The following is an 18521-nucleotide window of genomic DNA, read 5'->3' as shown; positions in this document are numbered from 1 at the left end:
CCAGAGCCAATATCTGACCATTGACACAATGGGCACCATCAGAAAGAGGTATGGGAACAGATACTGGGACAGACTCGTGCACTAAGAGAGCTAAAGCAGCTCTCCCCCTGAAAAAAAAATAAAAAAAAAACCAACCAAGCCTGTTAACAATTAAATATCTTGTTACTTTTTGTGAGAAGGCGCCTCATTTAACACTGGTTAATTAAAGAAGCTTTTCCTTGCAAGCAGAACTGAGCCCTGCCTCTTTACTGCCAGTTATTGGGTGTCCAAAAGCATCTTTAAAAACTACCATGCACACTGCTAGGGTCACACCATTTTTAAGGCTGGAAAAGATGATGGAGTCCAACCACAAACCATGGCCCCAGGTGCCACATGCTCAGGATTTTTTGAACCACTCCCAGGGTGCTTCTGAGTGATCAGAAGTTGTGTTGGTGGGAGAGTTTAAAATAGTCTTACTTTTGTTCTGAATTTTAAAAATACCTCCTCTTGTTTTGAAGCAGTCATTCTATGAAGATGATTTATATATGATTTGTTAATGCTTTTCAAGTAATTGATAGGAAAAAAAAATAATATAGGGAGTATGTGGTGGCAGGTGTGCACATGTAAAAATATTTCAATACTAACAGTAGTATTTTGTTTTCTAGGAAGCCTGCTTGCCATTCTGTGCTTCAAAAAACCATAAATATTTGTAAGGGGATTTTAATATTTAATACATATTACTAATATGTGCTTGTCTGGACAAAGTGACCACAAAACTGATGCAAATCATAAACATTAGTTAACTAATTGTTAACTTTCCTCCACTTCGCTAGGCAGACCATTCCACCCCTCCAGTGAAGAAACTTTCCCTAATAACCAGTTTAAACCTTGCCTGGAGCTGCAGGGGGTTGTTGTGACCCAGCACCTGCCCTGGTTGTGCCTCACCCCAGGGATCCATCCTGTCCAGACCCCTCTGCAGAGCCCTCCAGAAGATCCTCACTCAAATTTAGTGTAATCCCCAAATTTACTGGGGGAACACTCCAGGCCAATGGAGAGAAATAATAACCAGAGCTCATCCCAACAGCACTGATGATGATGATGATGACCCCTCACTAATCCACCCTGCAATTCCCACGTTCCAAACTTGGTTTCACATCCATTTCCACATGAGACTGCTCTGTCAAAAAATCAGTTTCAAAAATCAAGGGTTACATCTTGCAGTCCTCAAGTCCTGCATCTTTTGCTGGCAGCCTCTCCCCACCTGCTTGAGCCAAGGCTGCAAAACACTCTTCCTCCTCCCTTTGGTGTTGAAAGGTTACAGAACCGAGGGGAATTTTCTTTATTCTAAGTGTACCGAACACTTTCCCAGCAAAACTTGTCAAAATGTTGATATTCTATGTACAACATGCCCTTAGGGGCAACAACAAAACACACCAGCCTCAAAAACAAGATGCTGCAGTTGCAGGGGAAACCAATGTCACAGTTTCATTCCACAGCTTAAATTACTATGCAGAAATTGATAATAATAAGTATATTACTTATTAATAAGCAATAATAAGTAATAAATAATAAATAATAATAATAAATAGTAAGACTTGCTTGCCAATAATAGTAATTTTTGTTCTGAAAGTGCAGAACAGCTATGAAAACTCACATCCAAGGGTTAGCTTTTAATTGCAGGAACATTCTATCACCCAATCAGCTGAAGCTGAAACGTGCCTTCCTTTATTGATGCCCCAAATGCAGCTTTTCTTCGGGGTTAATCACAGCGTTTTTATCACACAGAAATCCTGATTTTATGTAAACCCACCAAAAAGAAACCAGATCTGCCAAAGGCTCTGAGCAATAAATGCACACCAAGAAAAAACCTGAGATAAAATAGCTAACTTCTGCCATAAATCCTGTGGTGGAGGTAGTTGAGTATTATAAATAATTAAGTGTCTGAGCATTTCCTTGATGTCAACCATCACAGACCAGGAAAGGCTAAATAAGTGTTTAAATCCATCCCATACAGTCTCCAATCCCTTTCTAAAAACCACCAATTATTACCAGTTGTCCTCTTTGGGACAGGGGCCTTAAAAGCTTTAATTCTCCATCAACTACTTAACTCCTTTGCCTGGAGAAAAATCCTTCAGTTATAACATGGCCATTTCTGCAAAAGCATTTTTTTGTTTTTAACCTGAAGAACAGATACTGCTTGCAGTGCATTATGAATATGAAACACAGTATTTCACAGATAAAAAACATCCTTCTCAATCCAGAAACCCTCAAATTAGTATCAAAATGATACACTGATAAGACAAATTTTCATGGAAAAAAAAAATTTAAACTAAGATCAGCCTTTAAAATTTAATCATTATAGGAGAAAATTAATAATCAGCATCTGTTGAACAGAATCTACACATTAATTTCTCTGCCCATGTTTTGCTGTCTGCTTGGACAAATGTGATGTACATATATAAATCATGGACAAGGAAATCCAAAGCAAAAAACAAACTTTAGCCCAAAACTGCTGTCAACAACACCACAAACTAATTTACACCACTTTTGACTACACTGGGATTTTTATAATGAACACTGCAAGCAAAGAATGCAGTTCAGAGGTTTGCTGCACAGGTCAAACCACCTTATTTCCTAAATTCCTAATCTGTTTTTCAGAGGAATGAGTGCATTGGAGCAGAAACATTTCTGGTAAAGTGTTTATCCAGCTACAAGCACTACATTGCTAAAGAGTTTTCACCTGCAGGAGGATGAAATTTGTATCTAATTCCAGCAGCAATGATAATCAAGTTATGGAACTTGCAGGAAGTGCTGGGTTGTTAAGGAGCAAGTGTTTAAAAAAAAGACAAGCAAAACAAGACCTCCACCTTGTGGCAGGATGTTTCACAGTTGTGCTTCCCAAAACTTCCCTCTGCTAATTTACAGGAATTCCTGCCACAGCGAAAGAAAAAAATAAGAAAAGTTATTCTAATATTTGTATTTCTCCCATTGTCATCGAAGAACAGGCTCTACAAATAAAATAAATAGGAATAAATAGGAACAAGTAAACAGGAATTTGATCTTGCAGGAAGGCTGCTACCGTAACTTAAGAATTGTCCATCAATCCCCCCTTTCACTTCTGCTGGCAGGTGGTTGAAATGCCATCACATTGGTCACCAGAAAAGGGCTCATCCAAGATGAAAGGCATGTAAAAAAAGTCTTAATTTTCCCATGAAAAAAACACCACAACCCAAAACATCCAGTCAATTAAAAAAAAAAAAAAATCCAATCAGTTTCCAAAATTCTGCCCATGCATTTAAAACAATCCATTCAGGCTATGTCAAAAGGTAATTATTTTACACCACTTCTAAATCTCTCTTGCTCAAACTGCTTAGCCTGGTACTTGCAAGATGCAATGAAGTCACTCCAGTAAGAAAAGAACCATGAGCAAAGATGAGCACAAAGGCAACAGAGTGTGAATAAAGCTCAAAATAATTAATTTTCCAAATGTGAAGCAGTATCAGCCATTATTCAGAAGAAATCTTTGCACCTCAAATGCCACTGTTCCCTTTAATGGATGTTTCTTCAGCTTCAAAGCCCATCAATTTCAAGGATTCAATACTCATTCAGCTTTCAGCTCAGTTCTAGGAAGAAACAAATTCCAAAAACTTTATTCTTCTGCAGAGGTACTTTATTCAAATGTTTTCCAGACATCAGAATAATGTGAAAAGGACAGAAAAACTTTCAACATTGGCAAAATTACAACTGTTTCCCATACAAATGTAGACTAGACCTCTAGAGACTTTGTTTTGTTACTAAAAATTGTAAACAAGTAAGGCAATCCATATTGAAACAGCTTTCTAATTTGTTAGAAAAAAAACACATTAAGAAAATTTAAGCTGGTAACACTATCTTAACACCACAACTACAAGGTGTAACATGAATCCTCTTCCAGAATTAAGAACTCTAAACCAATCCCCAACAGCACCTAAAATACAAAGAGGTCGTAGCAACTAGTCTAGAGTGGCATAATCTAAAAAAATCGATCCCCAAAACACACTGGAATATTCCTACTCCAGCAAGGTTTCAATGAAGAGAGACTGGCATATAAATCTGAGAGAGACAGGAGCATCAACTCTCTGTTCTCCCTGTCAGGAGCCACCAACTCACGTCCTGCCAGGAAGTCGAGATGCTTGTGACAAACCTTTCTTCTTCTTTTGTAATTTTTTTTATATATATATTTATTTTTATTTTTATATTTATTTTTTTTATTCTTCAGTGGCAGAGGAAATTTAAGGCCATCAGACTCGCAGCTTTTGAAAATTCACAGACAGGAAAAATGACGTTGTGCTTCTCAGAAGGCTCTGTTCTGCAGGGAGGGATTTGGAGGAGCCTGGAGGGGCTGGAATTTCACATGACCACACAGCTTCTTCTGGATGCCCTTTGCTCTGCCTGTTGTGAACAGGGAGAACCAGTTAAAACTGAAAAAGAAACCAAACCAAAAAACCCCCTCAACAAGAAAATCATGATCCCCCCGCCCCTTAAACAGACAAACAAAACCAAACCCAAAATAACCCAAAACAAAATCCACAAAAAAACCAAAATAAATGAACAAAAAAACACCACCCCAAAAAATCACCCCAGCAGCAAAATGCTTTCCTACTCAAAAGAAACTACTGTGCTTTTATACATATATAATTTTAATAAATATATAAATTTTAATTTTACATATAATATGTATTATATTATGATATATTACATTATTATACATATCACGTTATGTTAAGAGGGATGTGCAACAATGTTATGATATATACTACATTATGATATATTATTTATATTATATTTTAAATATGAAATTGCTGCCCTGGCATGGTACAAACCAGTGTCAGCAAAGCTACACAACCAGTTTTACCCTGGAATTAAAAGAATGTTACCTTGTCCTTTCCTGTTGAGGAATAATAGAGGACAGGTACCATATTTGCCATATTTGAATCAGGGAGCATATACAAGCACCATATAAAAGTTTCATATAAGAAATCTAACATCTCTGCTTTCCAGCACAGCCCTTTCTTTTTTTTTCCCCTTTGGTCTTCAGAACTTCATTTTTTCAGCATGCCAGGGACATTTTCTCTCAAAGAGTTTGAAAATCTCTAATTTTCTCTATCAGAGAAAATATGTGAACAGAAGACACTCACATGATTTTTTCTATCAGAGATAAAAAGAGATTAAAATTCTCAAAACATTCAGTAAATTTACCTGCTTAAGCCAAACTTAACTACAGGCAATTGGCATGGGGGAGGAATCTTACCAGGAAAAGAGTTTAAGGGAAAAAAAAAAATCCCCATATCTTTAAACTTTGGGAAAAAAAGTGTACTTCTCTGCAAGAGGATATATTAAGGCAATATTTTTACACTGGTTTCAATAAGACAGCTCCATACTTTCATTAATTACTGTTAAAAAAAAATATAAAAACCCAAAAATACAACAACAAAAAAAAATCCACACTGGATCTTTTCTTTTCTTTAGAAGAAATTACTTACATCTCCATTTTCTCAATGCAAATAACCCTGTTAACTCTTAGAAAATACCTGCTGGCGGTAAATGTCTTCCTCATCCAGAGCTTCAGCTGCTTCTTCCTCGACTTCCTCATCCTCCCCTTTACGTGCTGTTGTTTTGAACACAGTGCTTCTCTGAGCAACCTCCTGCAAGACATTTTTAAGATCTGAACTCTCAAAAAAATAAGAAAAAAAAAAAAAAAATCTCCCACTCACCTGCCTAAGACTTTGAGAAATGAAAGTTCTGGCTGCTGGGGAAGCTATTCATTTTGTTTGCATACTTTTCAGGTATTGCTGAGCATAAACAGCTGGGTTTAGAATCTCTTAATGATAAAAAGGAGTGTTCCTGACAAAACACTCATCAAGGTTCTTCCAAAATCTGCTTTTTTTCATATGTATTTGTGTATTTTCTTTCAGCTGCAGCATGTCACAGTAACTGTCCCCCCAAACCAAGCTTTAAGTCACACCTCACCTGAATTAACTCCTTACTGTAACATCCCCCACTCCTCATAAGCACCCAGGCTTAAGGAAAACTAATTTAGAAGACAAATCACTGAAGAGTTTACCAAAACTTTCTTTTCAAAGTGTGTTCTAAGGCACTGCCCAGCTCCTGCCATGAGGGAGGGGCCTGAACAAGTAAATTTTCTTTGATTTAGACTCAATACAGAGTAAAAGAATCACAGGCTTCAGTAGAGGCATTTCTAAACTACAGCAATTCTCCAAAAGGAGAAAACTCTACCAAACACTGCAGTGCATTCCTGTGTGGAGCCCTAACCTGCATCTTTGTAGGTGATGCCACCACAGAGAAAGCTCACACAGATCTGAGGTGCTTTACCTCTCCCTGAGAATTTTTCAGCACAACTTTCACATCTTCACCAGTGCCCCAGGAATTCTGGTTCTTCCAGATGAGGTCAGTGGGAGGGCTCGCAGTTACTCCAGCATTTGCAGCCCAGATCTGACAAGAGAAGTCACACAGGAAGATTTTTTTTTGCCAGTCTTATCACATTTCCAAACTACTGTTGCAGTTAATTCCATTTAAGTGACACTGTGGATCTCTCCCAGTGAAGAAAGCCAAGTATCTTCCCAAGTTTTCTACAATAAAACACACCTGCTTTTATTGCAGGGACTTTAGAATATGTAACATGATGTAAAGTTTTCAGTGGTGAAAATACTGCTTCACACAGAAAGACCTGAAAAACATCTCCCTGTATTAATTGTCCCAGCAATTGACACAAGGAATGCCCAGCACAAGCACAGGTGATTATTTCCTGAGCATGTTAAAAAAAACCTTGTGCCTTTTTGACCCACAGAAATTGGCCTGAAGTCCATTTCTTGAGCACCTGAAACGTGACAACTTACTGTAACAGTCTGGCCTGCCTTTAGTACATATCTTGAGGTATATCTGTAACTTGCAGAGGTGTCTCCTATTTTTCTGATCATCTCCCAGCCTCCCATAGGTTGATCCTACGAAAAGAGAGAGGAAAAAAGGAAAACAATAATAATAATAAAAAAAAATTCCACCAGCATTCATTTTCTGCTATGCATGTAGTGTGTTTTATCTTTAAGGCTGTGGCACACATAAAACTTTCAGTGAAAGGGTTTATTATCACTTGATCTTCAGCCTGGAATTAGAATAATTTTAGGTAAATTTATCTTACCTCTTATTTGAAGTTAAACCTTAATAAATCCTGCTTTTGAGTTCTGATGTTAACTAATGTTTATGATTTGCATCAGTTTTGTTATCACTTTGTCCAGAGAAGCACATATTAGTAATATGTATTAAATATTAAAATCCCCTTACAAATATTTATGTTTTTTTGAAGCACAGAATGGCAAGCAGGCTTCCTAGAAAACAAAATACTACTGTTAGTATTCTTGAAATATTTTTACATGTGCACACCTGCCACCACATACTCCCTATATTATTTTTTTTTCCTATCAATTACTTGAAAAGTTGTATGATTAACAAATCATATACAAAGTCATCTTTATAGAATGACTGCTTCAAAACAAGAGGTATTTTTAAAATCCAGAACAAGAGTAAGAATATTTTAAACTCTCCCACCAACACAGCTTCTGATCACTCAGTAGTTGCCACTGCCAGTTTAAATTATCAAAAAACCCCCATTTTATATATTTCAATGGATGCTGACATTCAGATTGTCATTGCATCAAAACATGCCATAATTAGAGGGGATTTAATTTTTTTTAATCTATTTTTATATAAACTGTCAAGACACTTGAGAATATTCCATGTGCAGTTTATCACATTGCAGTACGAGGAGTTGCTCAAATCTAGACCCCCTAGAAAAGTGCTAAAAACATGAACCACCCATGGGTACTGGGAACAAAACTGATGCTTCTCCTTCCTTATGAAACAATGGATGTGTAGGCAAATTAAATAAAAGGTGTGGGGAAAATCTATGTGGTAAACAAGTATGTGAGTGGCAGGGGTGAAGCTCAAAAATATCCCTCAAAAAAGCAAAAAAAAGTCAGGTTCTGACTCACTAGAAATAGTTTTTGACTTGGAATTGAGTCATCTACACACTGAAGTGTCTAGACCAAGAGAAATGTCAAGGTTTCTTGAATTCACTGAATGAAACCATCTCCTCCCAGGTGTGGCAATTACAGGTAATTACAACCCACATTATCACTGTCTGGAGGAACCTGCCCACATCCTCACTGATTGGAGGGGACTGGGACACTTGGAACCAGGCCAGTCTTTGTCAGCTAAATCATCATGACATGCTGCCTTTTAGTGAAGATAAAGGAGGGAAATGTGCTGTGTGTAACAGCATCATTTTAAGGGCAAGATAAGGAGAAGTTGTGATTATTATTTATCAAAGGGTTCTTCATATCTGCAGATACATGCACCCTCCCAGTATAAACTGCAACCTATTCACAGAATCAAATTACCTCAGCAGTCACTGCAACAGTGGCTTTGGCATGGGAACTGAGGGCTCATAAAATTGTGGGTGCAGCCAAGGAAGAAGAAAAACTACGATTTAGGAAAGGTCTATGCAGATACAAGGGACATCAGCAGTTAATTTCATCTAGACCTTTAGTCTGCATCTGTGTATTTTATTCTGGGCTTTTTTAAGGCAGAGAAAGTGCTGTAAAGGCTTCTAAAGCACCCTTTTTGTCTGCTTGCAGTATTTCTTATCGGGGCAATGTCACCTGTAAAGTTTTACAGGTACATCACTTGCAAGGCAGAACGCAGAAGTGCGAGGTAACGTTTGGTTGGATGGGCCACCTTGCAGTAAAAACAAAAGCACTGAAAACCCTTGGGGAAAAGCCAAGATCAATCCAGAACAGAGTGTGAAAGCTTGCTTTTTGAGACACTGCAGTCCCCTCATGCCACGAGCTCCGGGATCAACACAAAACCCGGGAGCCGCTGCCGGGGCGCCGAGGACGCCCTCGCACCTCGAGTCGTGACACACACGGGGCACTTCCAAACCTGCTCAGAGGTGTTCTTCAAGCGGATGAACTTCCCATCCACGTCTATCTCCTCGATGGACACGTTCCCCGTGGCAGAGGCAGAGTGGGAAATGGTCACACTGCTGCTGGCTTCCGACTCCTCCACGTCGATCCTCTTCCTCTTGCCGCCGGCCATGCGCACGCTGCGGCTGGACGAGGCCCGCGAGACGGTCACCCGGGAGGAGGGGCTGGGGGACAGCTTCAGCCTGGCGTGGGGAAGGGAGGAAACACACAACAACTTCACATCAGAGAAAAGGAGGCTCAGGGAGGGACCTCCTTGCTCTCCACAGCTCCCCGGGTGAGAGGGTGAAGCGGCGCTCTGCTGGCAGGGAACGCGGGACAGAGGGAGAGGACAGAAGCTGGGGCAGGGATGGTGTACACTGGGTATCAGCAGGAATTTCTTCACTGAAGAGGCAGTCAGGCTTTGTCCAGGGAAGTGGTGGAATCACCATCCCTGTAAGTGCTGGAAACACACGTGGATGTGGCACTTGGGGACATGGTTTAAGTGCTGACCATGGCAGTCAACAGCTGGACTCAAATCTTTCCCAGCCCTAATGGTTCCGTGACCTGGTTTTACTTTTCCCGCCTTTTTTTTTTTTAAAATAAACTTTCTTCCATCTCCTTCCCATAGATTTATACAGCAACACAGTAAAAAAAAGCATGTTACATGAAGAAGTGAAGGCTTAAGTATTTAAGAGGTGAATAAAACATTGTTAAACAGCTGATTAATGTTCCAGAAGCACAGAATACTGATGGACTACTAAATTAAGAGCATAAAAGCATTTGTTAAGGACTACAAGGAAAGAAAAACCCTAGGGAGACTTAAGCCACTGTGGGAAATTAATGCAAAAACACAGTGGCATAAAACCTTTGGCTTTTTCATCCCCACAGCTGAGAGGAATCAGCAGTGAGCGGCTCAGAATACTGTGAAGAATCAAACTGCTTTAAATTACATTTGTGACAGAGGTGAAAATTCTCAGTATTGGAAGAAATCTGAGGCCAGATGTGGAAAATGCTGAGCTGGGCAACCATAGTGGCTTTGTTACAATTATTCTGCACTTAAAAGGAATTTGAGTAACAATTAATTAGCCCTGCAATTAATCTCAAAGAAAATTAACATGGAACCAGTCATACAAATGAAAATTCATAACTTCTTCTGTGCTGGATCTTAACCAAAAAAAAACCAATAAAAGACCAGGTATTTGCTGTCTTGAGAGCTGGTCTGATAACCAGTATGGTCTCACAGTGACTTAGAACTGTTTCAGAGAGGTGGGGGCAAAACCAGTGCCTTGGAAAGCAGCCAAGCACCACTAAAAACTGCTTTTTAACAGAGGAAAAGATGAGTAAAGCACAGAGATAACAGAGACAGCACCTTGTTGCCATGTCCTTTCCTACCTCTCCTCTTCACCCTCCAGCAATTTCCGGTATGCATTGATCTCCATGTCAAGTGCCAGTTTCACATCCAGGAGCTGCTCGTAGTCTGTCAGCTGCTCCTGCATCTGATTTCTTATCTCTGCAATTTCCTTCTCCTTCTCTGCCAGAGTTTTGCGGCAGTTCTCCTGCTCCTGGGCCAGGCTGCTCTCCAGCTCCTGTGCTCTGTCCTGCCACGCTCTAGACTAGAGGAAAAGCATTGAAAAGGTCAGTGATGGTGCAAAGGGAAGCCCACCCAAGCCTCCACCTGCTCTGCTCTTCAGGCAGTACGGAATTCAGGACACTGAAGTTACATCCTCCCCTATTTCTGAGTTCAAACTCGCCCATATTCAACTTCCTCCTCTCCACCTCACCTACTGGAAATGTAAACACCTCAAATTCCAGTGAAACTTGCAGCATCCTTGGAAAAACAACTTCTTTGCTCCGTTTTTCTGAAGTATGAAAACATGCTACTGTACTTGAATTTACTTGAGAAAGAAAAACTGAGCTTAAGAGTTTAACTGTTTAACACATGCCAGACAGGACACAGGAACACAGTCTTAAACTGCACCAGAGCAGGTTTAGGCTGGACATTGGGACAGATTTCTTCACCAAAAGGGTGGTTAGATATTGGAATGGGCAGCCCAGGGAGGCAGGTGGAGGAGTCATCACCCCTGGAGATAGATGTTAGAGTGCTCTCTAGTTTCCAGATGTCTGCTTCGTGCTTCACCTTGGTGCTGAATCCTAATTAATCCTGAATTCTGGGAGGCAGCTCCCCTAAAGGAACAGGGGTTGCTGTCAGTGAAAACCTGTCTGCCTACCCTTGAAGCCTCCAAGGCTTGCTCAGAGTGTGCTGATAAGCATTCCTTGGAGAAATCTGATTTGTCTCCTGCTTCAAAAATTTCCATCAAGCCAGCAGATCTTAAAATTGTACCCCCAGAATGGAATGCTTATCAAAGAAAGCCCAAAATGATGTCAGCTTTAGGGTTTACTTTCCATAAACATGCTTTCTTCTGTTTCACAGCCCCTTGAAATTTAATTAATTTTTTTTAATTAATGGGCAGACACAGAATCCAATGCCCCATAATCACGAAGTTTGCTATGCATGCACCCAAATTTAGGAAGTCACCACATATTCCACAGACAGAGAGAGAAGGGAGTCTACCTGTCTGACACAAGGGACCAGTGTAACTGGTTGTCCATGCCGAGAGTCAGATAAGGAATTTAACAAATGGAGTTCTGTGTCACATGAGAGATCACAGTGAAGTCTACTACAGAGCTCAGTGCTGGCAGCTCAAACCAGACCAGCACCAGAGATAAGAGATTTCCAAGAAAATAAAGCTTAAGTTAATGCTAGGAAGGTGGAAGACAAGAAAGTACTGGCTGACTTCACTAATGCTACCAAAAAAACCCACCCCAAAATCACAGCTGAAATGGTTTCTTTAGTGGAAAATCACAGTCAAAATGACAGAAAGTGATTTTTCCTGAAGTTGATTGCCCTGAAGTTAGCAACAAACGCTTCTGCCACTCCAGAAGCAAGTCCTCTCAACCAAGCTGTTGCTCCTGAAGTAATAGAAGAGACTATTAACTTAAAAAACCTGTTGACTCTGAACCCCCAAAAGATGATGGTAATCTAAAGGCAGAAATAAGATCTAAGTGACCAGAACTTTCCATCCAATTCCTGTGGAACCTCATACACGTTCATTTTATCACCTGATCTTTTCCAGAAACTAACTTGACTAGATAAAAGGAAATCTAGGAATACTCTTACTAGTAGCTGCCAATTTATTTGGAAAATTAGGAAATAATGTCCCCTGCATTTATATTTTTTACTCAAAGTACACAGAATTTTGACGTCCTACTGAAATCTACTGTACAGGAGGAATAAAATTCAAAATGTATCACTCACAGAAAGGACATAACACTACTAGTACTTTATAATCCTAAAAAAATGTAAATGTTTTGTTGGTTTTCAAGTGAGTTACAAAAGATAACTGCAGAACCAACTCCTAACTCTCCTCATTTTCACACAGGATTTCCCACTGCAGTGCCCACAATGTTACAGACAGGCCACTACTGAAGACACCACTTGTCATACATCGTGTCATACTTCTCTGGGTGTGATCCATGCCCTTTGTGATCTAGGAACAACCAGCTCCTGCTCTAGATCCTGCCCTACAGATGCTCAAGTACAGTTATTTGATGTTTTCACTCAGTCTCACATTCCTGATCTGGGCAAGATGACATCATCAGGTTTGGTTTTTTCAAGATGTCTAGATGGAAACTGGATCTAGGATGAAAAGAGTCCGCAAATTCCAGTTCTGGCTTTGAATGTGTCTTTGTAGAATTGCACACTAGTCTGGGCCAGTCACTACGGGGCTGCTCAAAGTGTCAAGAACAGTTAATACACATTTGTCTAAAATCACCTCATCTATCCACAAAAATTTTCACAGAAGGCAGTTAACAGTACCCTGTTCCACAGACTTGCTCTATAGCAGAACACTACACACTGAAAAAGACAACAGAGTTTGCCAAAAGGAGACATTAAGGGATTTGAAAAAGTACAGAGCAGTAGGAGAGAAGACAGACTCCAGTCGTGTTGCTGAACATACTTACAGCTTAAGGGAAAGACAGACCTTTAACACAAAAACCAATGAGTACAACGGAAAGAAAAGGCCTTTAACACAAAAATCAACAGCTGTGAGTAGCAGGACCAAGGAGGCACAGTTGGTTACCTCTTTCTGGAGGCTGGTGATGTGGGAGGACAGGCTGTCGATGCGCATGCGGCTCTCGTTCAGCTGCTCCCTGATGGTGTTGGCTGCAGAGCTGCTCATCTCCGAGGACAGCCTGGCACTCTCCAGCTGCAGGGCACCCAAGTCAAGACATCAGTTTCAAAGTAACTTTCACCAGAAGAAGGAATGAATCACCAAAAACCCACAGGGCACGGCTAAGCCACTGAGTTCCTCTCTGCAACTCCAACAGAGCGAAACTTTTCTTTGTTTAGGGCTCAAATGTGGTGCCTCGGTTGCCACGCTGGATTGCCCTGCCTGGAATTCCAATTCTTTGAATATTTACTTTAGGGTTAAAACTTGCCCTTGTAGACATTACTGAGATTGAACTAAGTTCAGTTTTCATGCTGAAATTCCAAATTTCATTTAACACACTTAAACCGAAGCAGCTGAACTGAAAGTACTAATTCTCTAAAAAGAGGCAAACTTGTTAACTTTCAGGCAATATAAGAAAAAACTGGTATCAGTACCAGTGCCCTAAGCCACTACTGCCTCATTCCATCACTTCAATCTTGAATAAAGAATAATGAATATAAATAATGAATATAAATAATTGAATAATGAAAGTTACAAAGTAACTAAATCATTCCTGCTGAAAACTACCACACACACTTGAGCTGCACCATAGATTTACTGAACTTGCTGTTGATGATGATAATGATGCAAAGCAATCCAATTATTTTTTTTTAACTAAGTTTCCAAAAATACAGTAAAGTATACCTGATGAGAATGACCAAGAAAGCAATGAGAGCTTGCATTTTTGGCTAGATTGTATTTTAAACAATCTTTTCCAGGCCAGATTGAAGGTCTGGAGACAAGCAGGCTCAAAAGACCAAAACTGATGCTAATTAATTCAATTTGTATGAACTTTTCTGCTGTAACATCCCACTCTGCTTTTAAAAAATACTAACTAATGCAACAAGTACAGCCACAGAAACCAGGTTCAGTTGAGACATCAGGGTGCCTCCTGACATAAATACTGAATAACAGCAGAGGAAGGAAATGATGAAGTATAACTGATTACAGCTTTCTGCCTAGATGAGTAAAAACCAGAAGTTACTGGGCATTGTAAAACTTCCTCATGTTTTGTACAGGGTTAGAGGACTATCTTCTGTCTTCTCAGCAAGTCCCATTATGAATTTTTACACAAAACATGGGGCACTTTATTGATCATTGTTCAGTATCATGCTTAACAACACAAGAACTTCCCTAAATTCACAGGAATCCCAGCATTAATCACTTTTCCCCCCAGATCACCTTCACACAATGCTTCCTCCCCTTCTGCTGTTGCACTTGATGAGAGGATCAAACCTGCTCCCAAAGTGAGATGTGAAAATGCAAATTCGCACTCAAACGCACGCTAATTTCAAACCCAGCTCCCTAATAAACCCCTCTGAGCTGCCAGCAATTATGCTATTAAGCAAAACAAAAACAAAGCACGTCAAGCAGCTGTGTGAAAACATGTTCTCACTTTGGAATGGTAAGTCTCCTCCAGCTCCTCCTTGTACAGCTTCACTTGTGCATCGTGCTGCTCTCTGATTTCGTGGAGGGCCTGAGCCAGCTTGTGCTCATATTCAATCTGACGCCCAGAATCAACCTCCACCAGGCGAGTTTCGTGCTTCCTTCTGGTCTCATTGATTTCCTGTGAGAGCCAGAGAAAGGTGGTAACAGCCAGTGAAGACAGGACAAGAATTTCAGAAGACTATCCTGCTGAGTGGAGAGTAGTGCAGGTTCTGGTATCAGATTACTTTGACATGAAACTCTTAGTAGAAACAGTCTCCCCAGTCTTATTTTGCAATAGCCACTCATTAAAGTAAGAGCTAGGATACCATCAACATTTTTTTTTTTATGAGAGTTGTCTGGACTTCCAACAAACACACCTCAGCACCATTAGATTTTTACTCCTAAAATAAAATTTGTATCTTTCCTTTTTTGAGGTATCTTCTGTGCTTCAACAAAATCTAACTACTGTTTTATAACACAGTATAAGTCACCCCACTTTGCCCATTTACTTGTGTGCTTGCCCGTGCTTTCTCTGGGAAGAAAGGGATTCCAACAACACGAAACAAAACTGAAAATACTCCAAGCAAGAGAAAGCACACATGGAACAAAAGACAGTATGATCAAGTGGCATTTGTTATTGTCCTAAGGTTCCTCCTGGAAAGCCTCAAATGCCACAGATGAAAGGGAGGGTGGCAAGAAAAAGTTCTAAAAGACAACTATTCATCCACTTTTGTTTCCATTATTCAAAAGCATCCTATTAGAAAGATTTGACACTGCAGGTCCAGAGCACCTGTTTGAGTCTCCCTCCACTTTATTTCTTATAATGGGATTATGTGGGAAGTTACTAACCTACTTTCTCATTAATAAAAAAAGACATGTGGATTGCATACCATGATCAGAATTTAAGATGAAACTTGACACATGAAATTATTTTACCACACTAATTCAGAATTAAAATATTTTTTCCTAGAAAAAGGAAGTTAGAAACCCCCACAGTAGAACAGAGGTAAACCCTACTCTGAGTAGGAGTTCAGACAACTTGCAGAGGAACCTCCCAACCCAAATTATTTTCCTATTCTCAAATGACCTCCCAGTCTTCTTGCCTTTAAAAACGTTAATTTTTGAGACTCAATTTACCTCCTCATACATATTTTTACGGAATTCCAGGTCCTCAATGAGGCTCTGACAACGGTTTTCAAGATCCACCTTCTGCAAAGTTTCATTTATAAGTTGTTCCTTGGCAGCAGCTAAAGAAGCTTCAAGCTTTAAGAAACAAAAGAATCAAAACAGCAATTATGCAGCAGAACTCACACTCAAAGAATGGCCAGAGCCCCACAGAACCACAGCTTAACTACACATTAAGGTATAACTTCACAATCAAACCCCAATACCTACCCCTGTAATACTGCCTATCACAAACATACACTTTTGCAGCTGCTTATACAAGTTGAGTTCTATATATTTCACATTAGTAACTGGCATTAAAATTGCTACTTAATAATTTTCTGTACAAACCAATTTCTGATACATGGAAAACACCAGTTTCCTGGTCTCCACAACCCATCCTCTTGAGGTGGTGCTGCTCAAGATCACAAATCAAAAGGCTAACAAAACTAGGACAAGAGTTTTTCCTCCTCCTTGTTCCACCAGAACAGGGAGAACCACAAGCAGAACCAAAAGGAGGGCAGAGAGAAACTGTTACTTGTTATTATCTGTTCTTGTGAAGTCAATCTGCCCCCCAAAGCACTTCTGAAAAGTGCCAAGTGTACTCTGAGTCTTGACCTGCTTTCTTCTCCCTAAGTATCCGTTGCAACTTCAGCATCTGCAGTTTTATGAGCTGTTTCTTTCACCATTCATCTTATTAATAAAACTCAACAGTAACTCAGAAACTGCTTTTAGTGGTGAAAATTAATCACTATTTGTTCTAGCTATGACCAGATGACAGGTTTTCATCCTTTTTTTCTTTTTTTTTTTTTGTTACAAAGTTATATTTTATCATACTGCCAGCTTATAATACAGAAAACCACCTCAACTGGCTAACAGAAATTGATGGTTAATTGATGTTTCTTCTTCTTCTCACCTCTCTGATTTGATCTTTCAAATCTTCAATGTCTCCCTCCAGACTTTTCTTATCACCAAGGGCTGTGGCCAGTGCAGCTTCTTTAGAATTCAGGGCTGCCTCAAACTCACGAAGTTTGACCTGGGCTCCATTGAGGTCAGATTCCTTTTTTGCGTAGCTGGAACAAACCAAAAAAAGTGGTTGCAAGAAAACCTAGAAATGCCCGTTGACTGCTGACTAATAAAGCAATCTGAATATCAAACTTGAGAAACACCTCAAGTAAATTCAAAAACATCCTGTGTTAGTTGAATTTACTGTGCTTTGCAGCACCCTTCAAAAATGGCAAAGTCCCACAGACCTGAGGAAACAGACCCAAATCCTGTCTACACAACAATATCTGCCCTCACAGAAATTACACTGGTGCAGAGGTGATGTGATTTCTTTTTGAGGGCAAGCACGGAAGATTTTCAAATTACCTTCAAACTAGTTTTTGTGTCTAGACAAGCAGTCACACATTTTTGTAGGAGTTTATTTCCTAAACCAGCATATTCAAACAGGGAAGTGAAATGGGAAAAAAAGTAATGTCTCATAAACACAAGTTTATTATCCAAAAATAATGTTGTAACAGGCTACTATCAAAAGCAGGAGAAAGGAAACCGGTGAATGAATCAAAATGTTTCTTGTCCTTAGATGACACAAGCATTCATTAAATGTGTAACAAATCCTTCAGCCTTGGAGTTCCATTCTTTTTCTGCCTGGCATATCCAAATTTGTCTACCAAGGGCAGTAGCATGCAGAAGTCCTTGATGGTTTTAACTGAGCTATGAACTTTTTAAAGGAATGGACAGATTTAGGCTCAGTAATACCACAGCCAGCATATCCTCCTTCAGTTTTCATGTTTTTCCTTTTAGATGTTAGGAAAAAAAGAAAAGGAAAAAAAAAAAGAAGAAGGGCAGGATTAACAACATAATGCTGAGATGATTTTGATGATGAAATTGGATAAAGATAGATCCAGAATTCATCCACTACTTTCTAATCACGGTACAGTTTACAAGACACAACAGCAACACTCGTTGGCAAAAGGAGACCTATGGCAAAATCGACAGAATTTTAAAAGGAGAGACCCTCAGTTTTAAAAGATCCTTTAATTCCCAAGGTTACCTGCACTTGTCGTGCTCGGGGGAGAGGCAGGTGCACGCAGAGGGGTGCAGGGATGGAATGCATGTCTGGGGGTTTCAGCACCACAGCCACACCACATGGCAGGCTTTATGCAACAGACTTAGCGCTCTCTAATCCCGATCCCATGGGATTAGCACCTGCTCCCCCCTCCTCCTGCACCATGGGGCAGGCTGGGAGCCCCTGAAACACACAAAAACACTCTCTTCTGCACTCCCCAATCCCTTCGTGGCATTTCACTTCTCAGATCCACAGCTGTGCCCACAGCTCGGACAAAACCACAGGATTTAGGGTTTGGATACTCCTGCTTCCAGCTCTCCCCGTTATTTCCTAGAGGTTCTGTCCTGTCCTCCCTCTTCCACCCAGGCCTGTTGGAACTTCAGCATGCAAGGAAGGTGTGCAGAAGAAACTCCTGCTCCCATGCTGAAACCAAGCCCACCCTGAAATGGAAAATGTTGCAATGCTATATACAGCGTGCTGCTCCTTAGTCGGCCCCAAATTATCCTGGACTTTGAAACAGGGAGATTCCCCAAAATATGCCACTTTCCAAAGCATGTGGACACCTTAAAACTATTTGTATTTTAAATTCTT

The 18521-nt window shown here is 40.1% G+C and overlaps 1 protein-coding gene across 1 annotated transcript; it reads right to left on the bottom strand.

The window, feature by feature from the left end:
• Nucleotides 1-3627: 3627 nt before the first annotated feature.
• Nucleotides 3628-16931, bottom strand: LMNB1 (lamin B1). Its single transcript, XM_015615461.1, has 10 exons — nt 16776-16931; nt 15833-15958; nt 14664-14834; nt 13139-13264; nt 10389-10609; nt 8974-9199; nt 6876-6980; nt 6352-6471; nt 5550-5663; nt 3628-4410 (listed from the first exon to the last, which is right to left on the bottom strand). The coding sequence occupies exons 2-10, from the start codon at nt 15842-15844 to the stop codon at nt 4369-4371; spliced, it is 1137 nt and encodes a 378-aa protein (XP_015470947.1). The 5' UTR covers nt 15845-15958; nt 16776-16931; the 3' UTR covers nt 3628-4368.
• Nucleotides 16932-18521: the final 1590 nt, after the last annotated feature.

The sequence above is a fragment of the Parus major genome, chromosome Z, assembly GCF_001522545.3.
Source record: "Parus major isolate Abel chromosome Z, Parus_major1.1, whole genome shotgun sequence".
NCBI lineage: Eukaryota > Metazoa > Chordata > Aves > Passeriformes > Paridae > Parus > Parus major.
The sequence above is the reverse complement of the archived record's forward strand: the minus strand, read 5'-3'. Positions and strand labels throughout refer to the sequence as shown.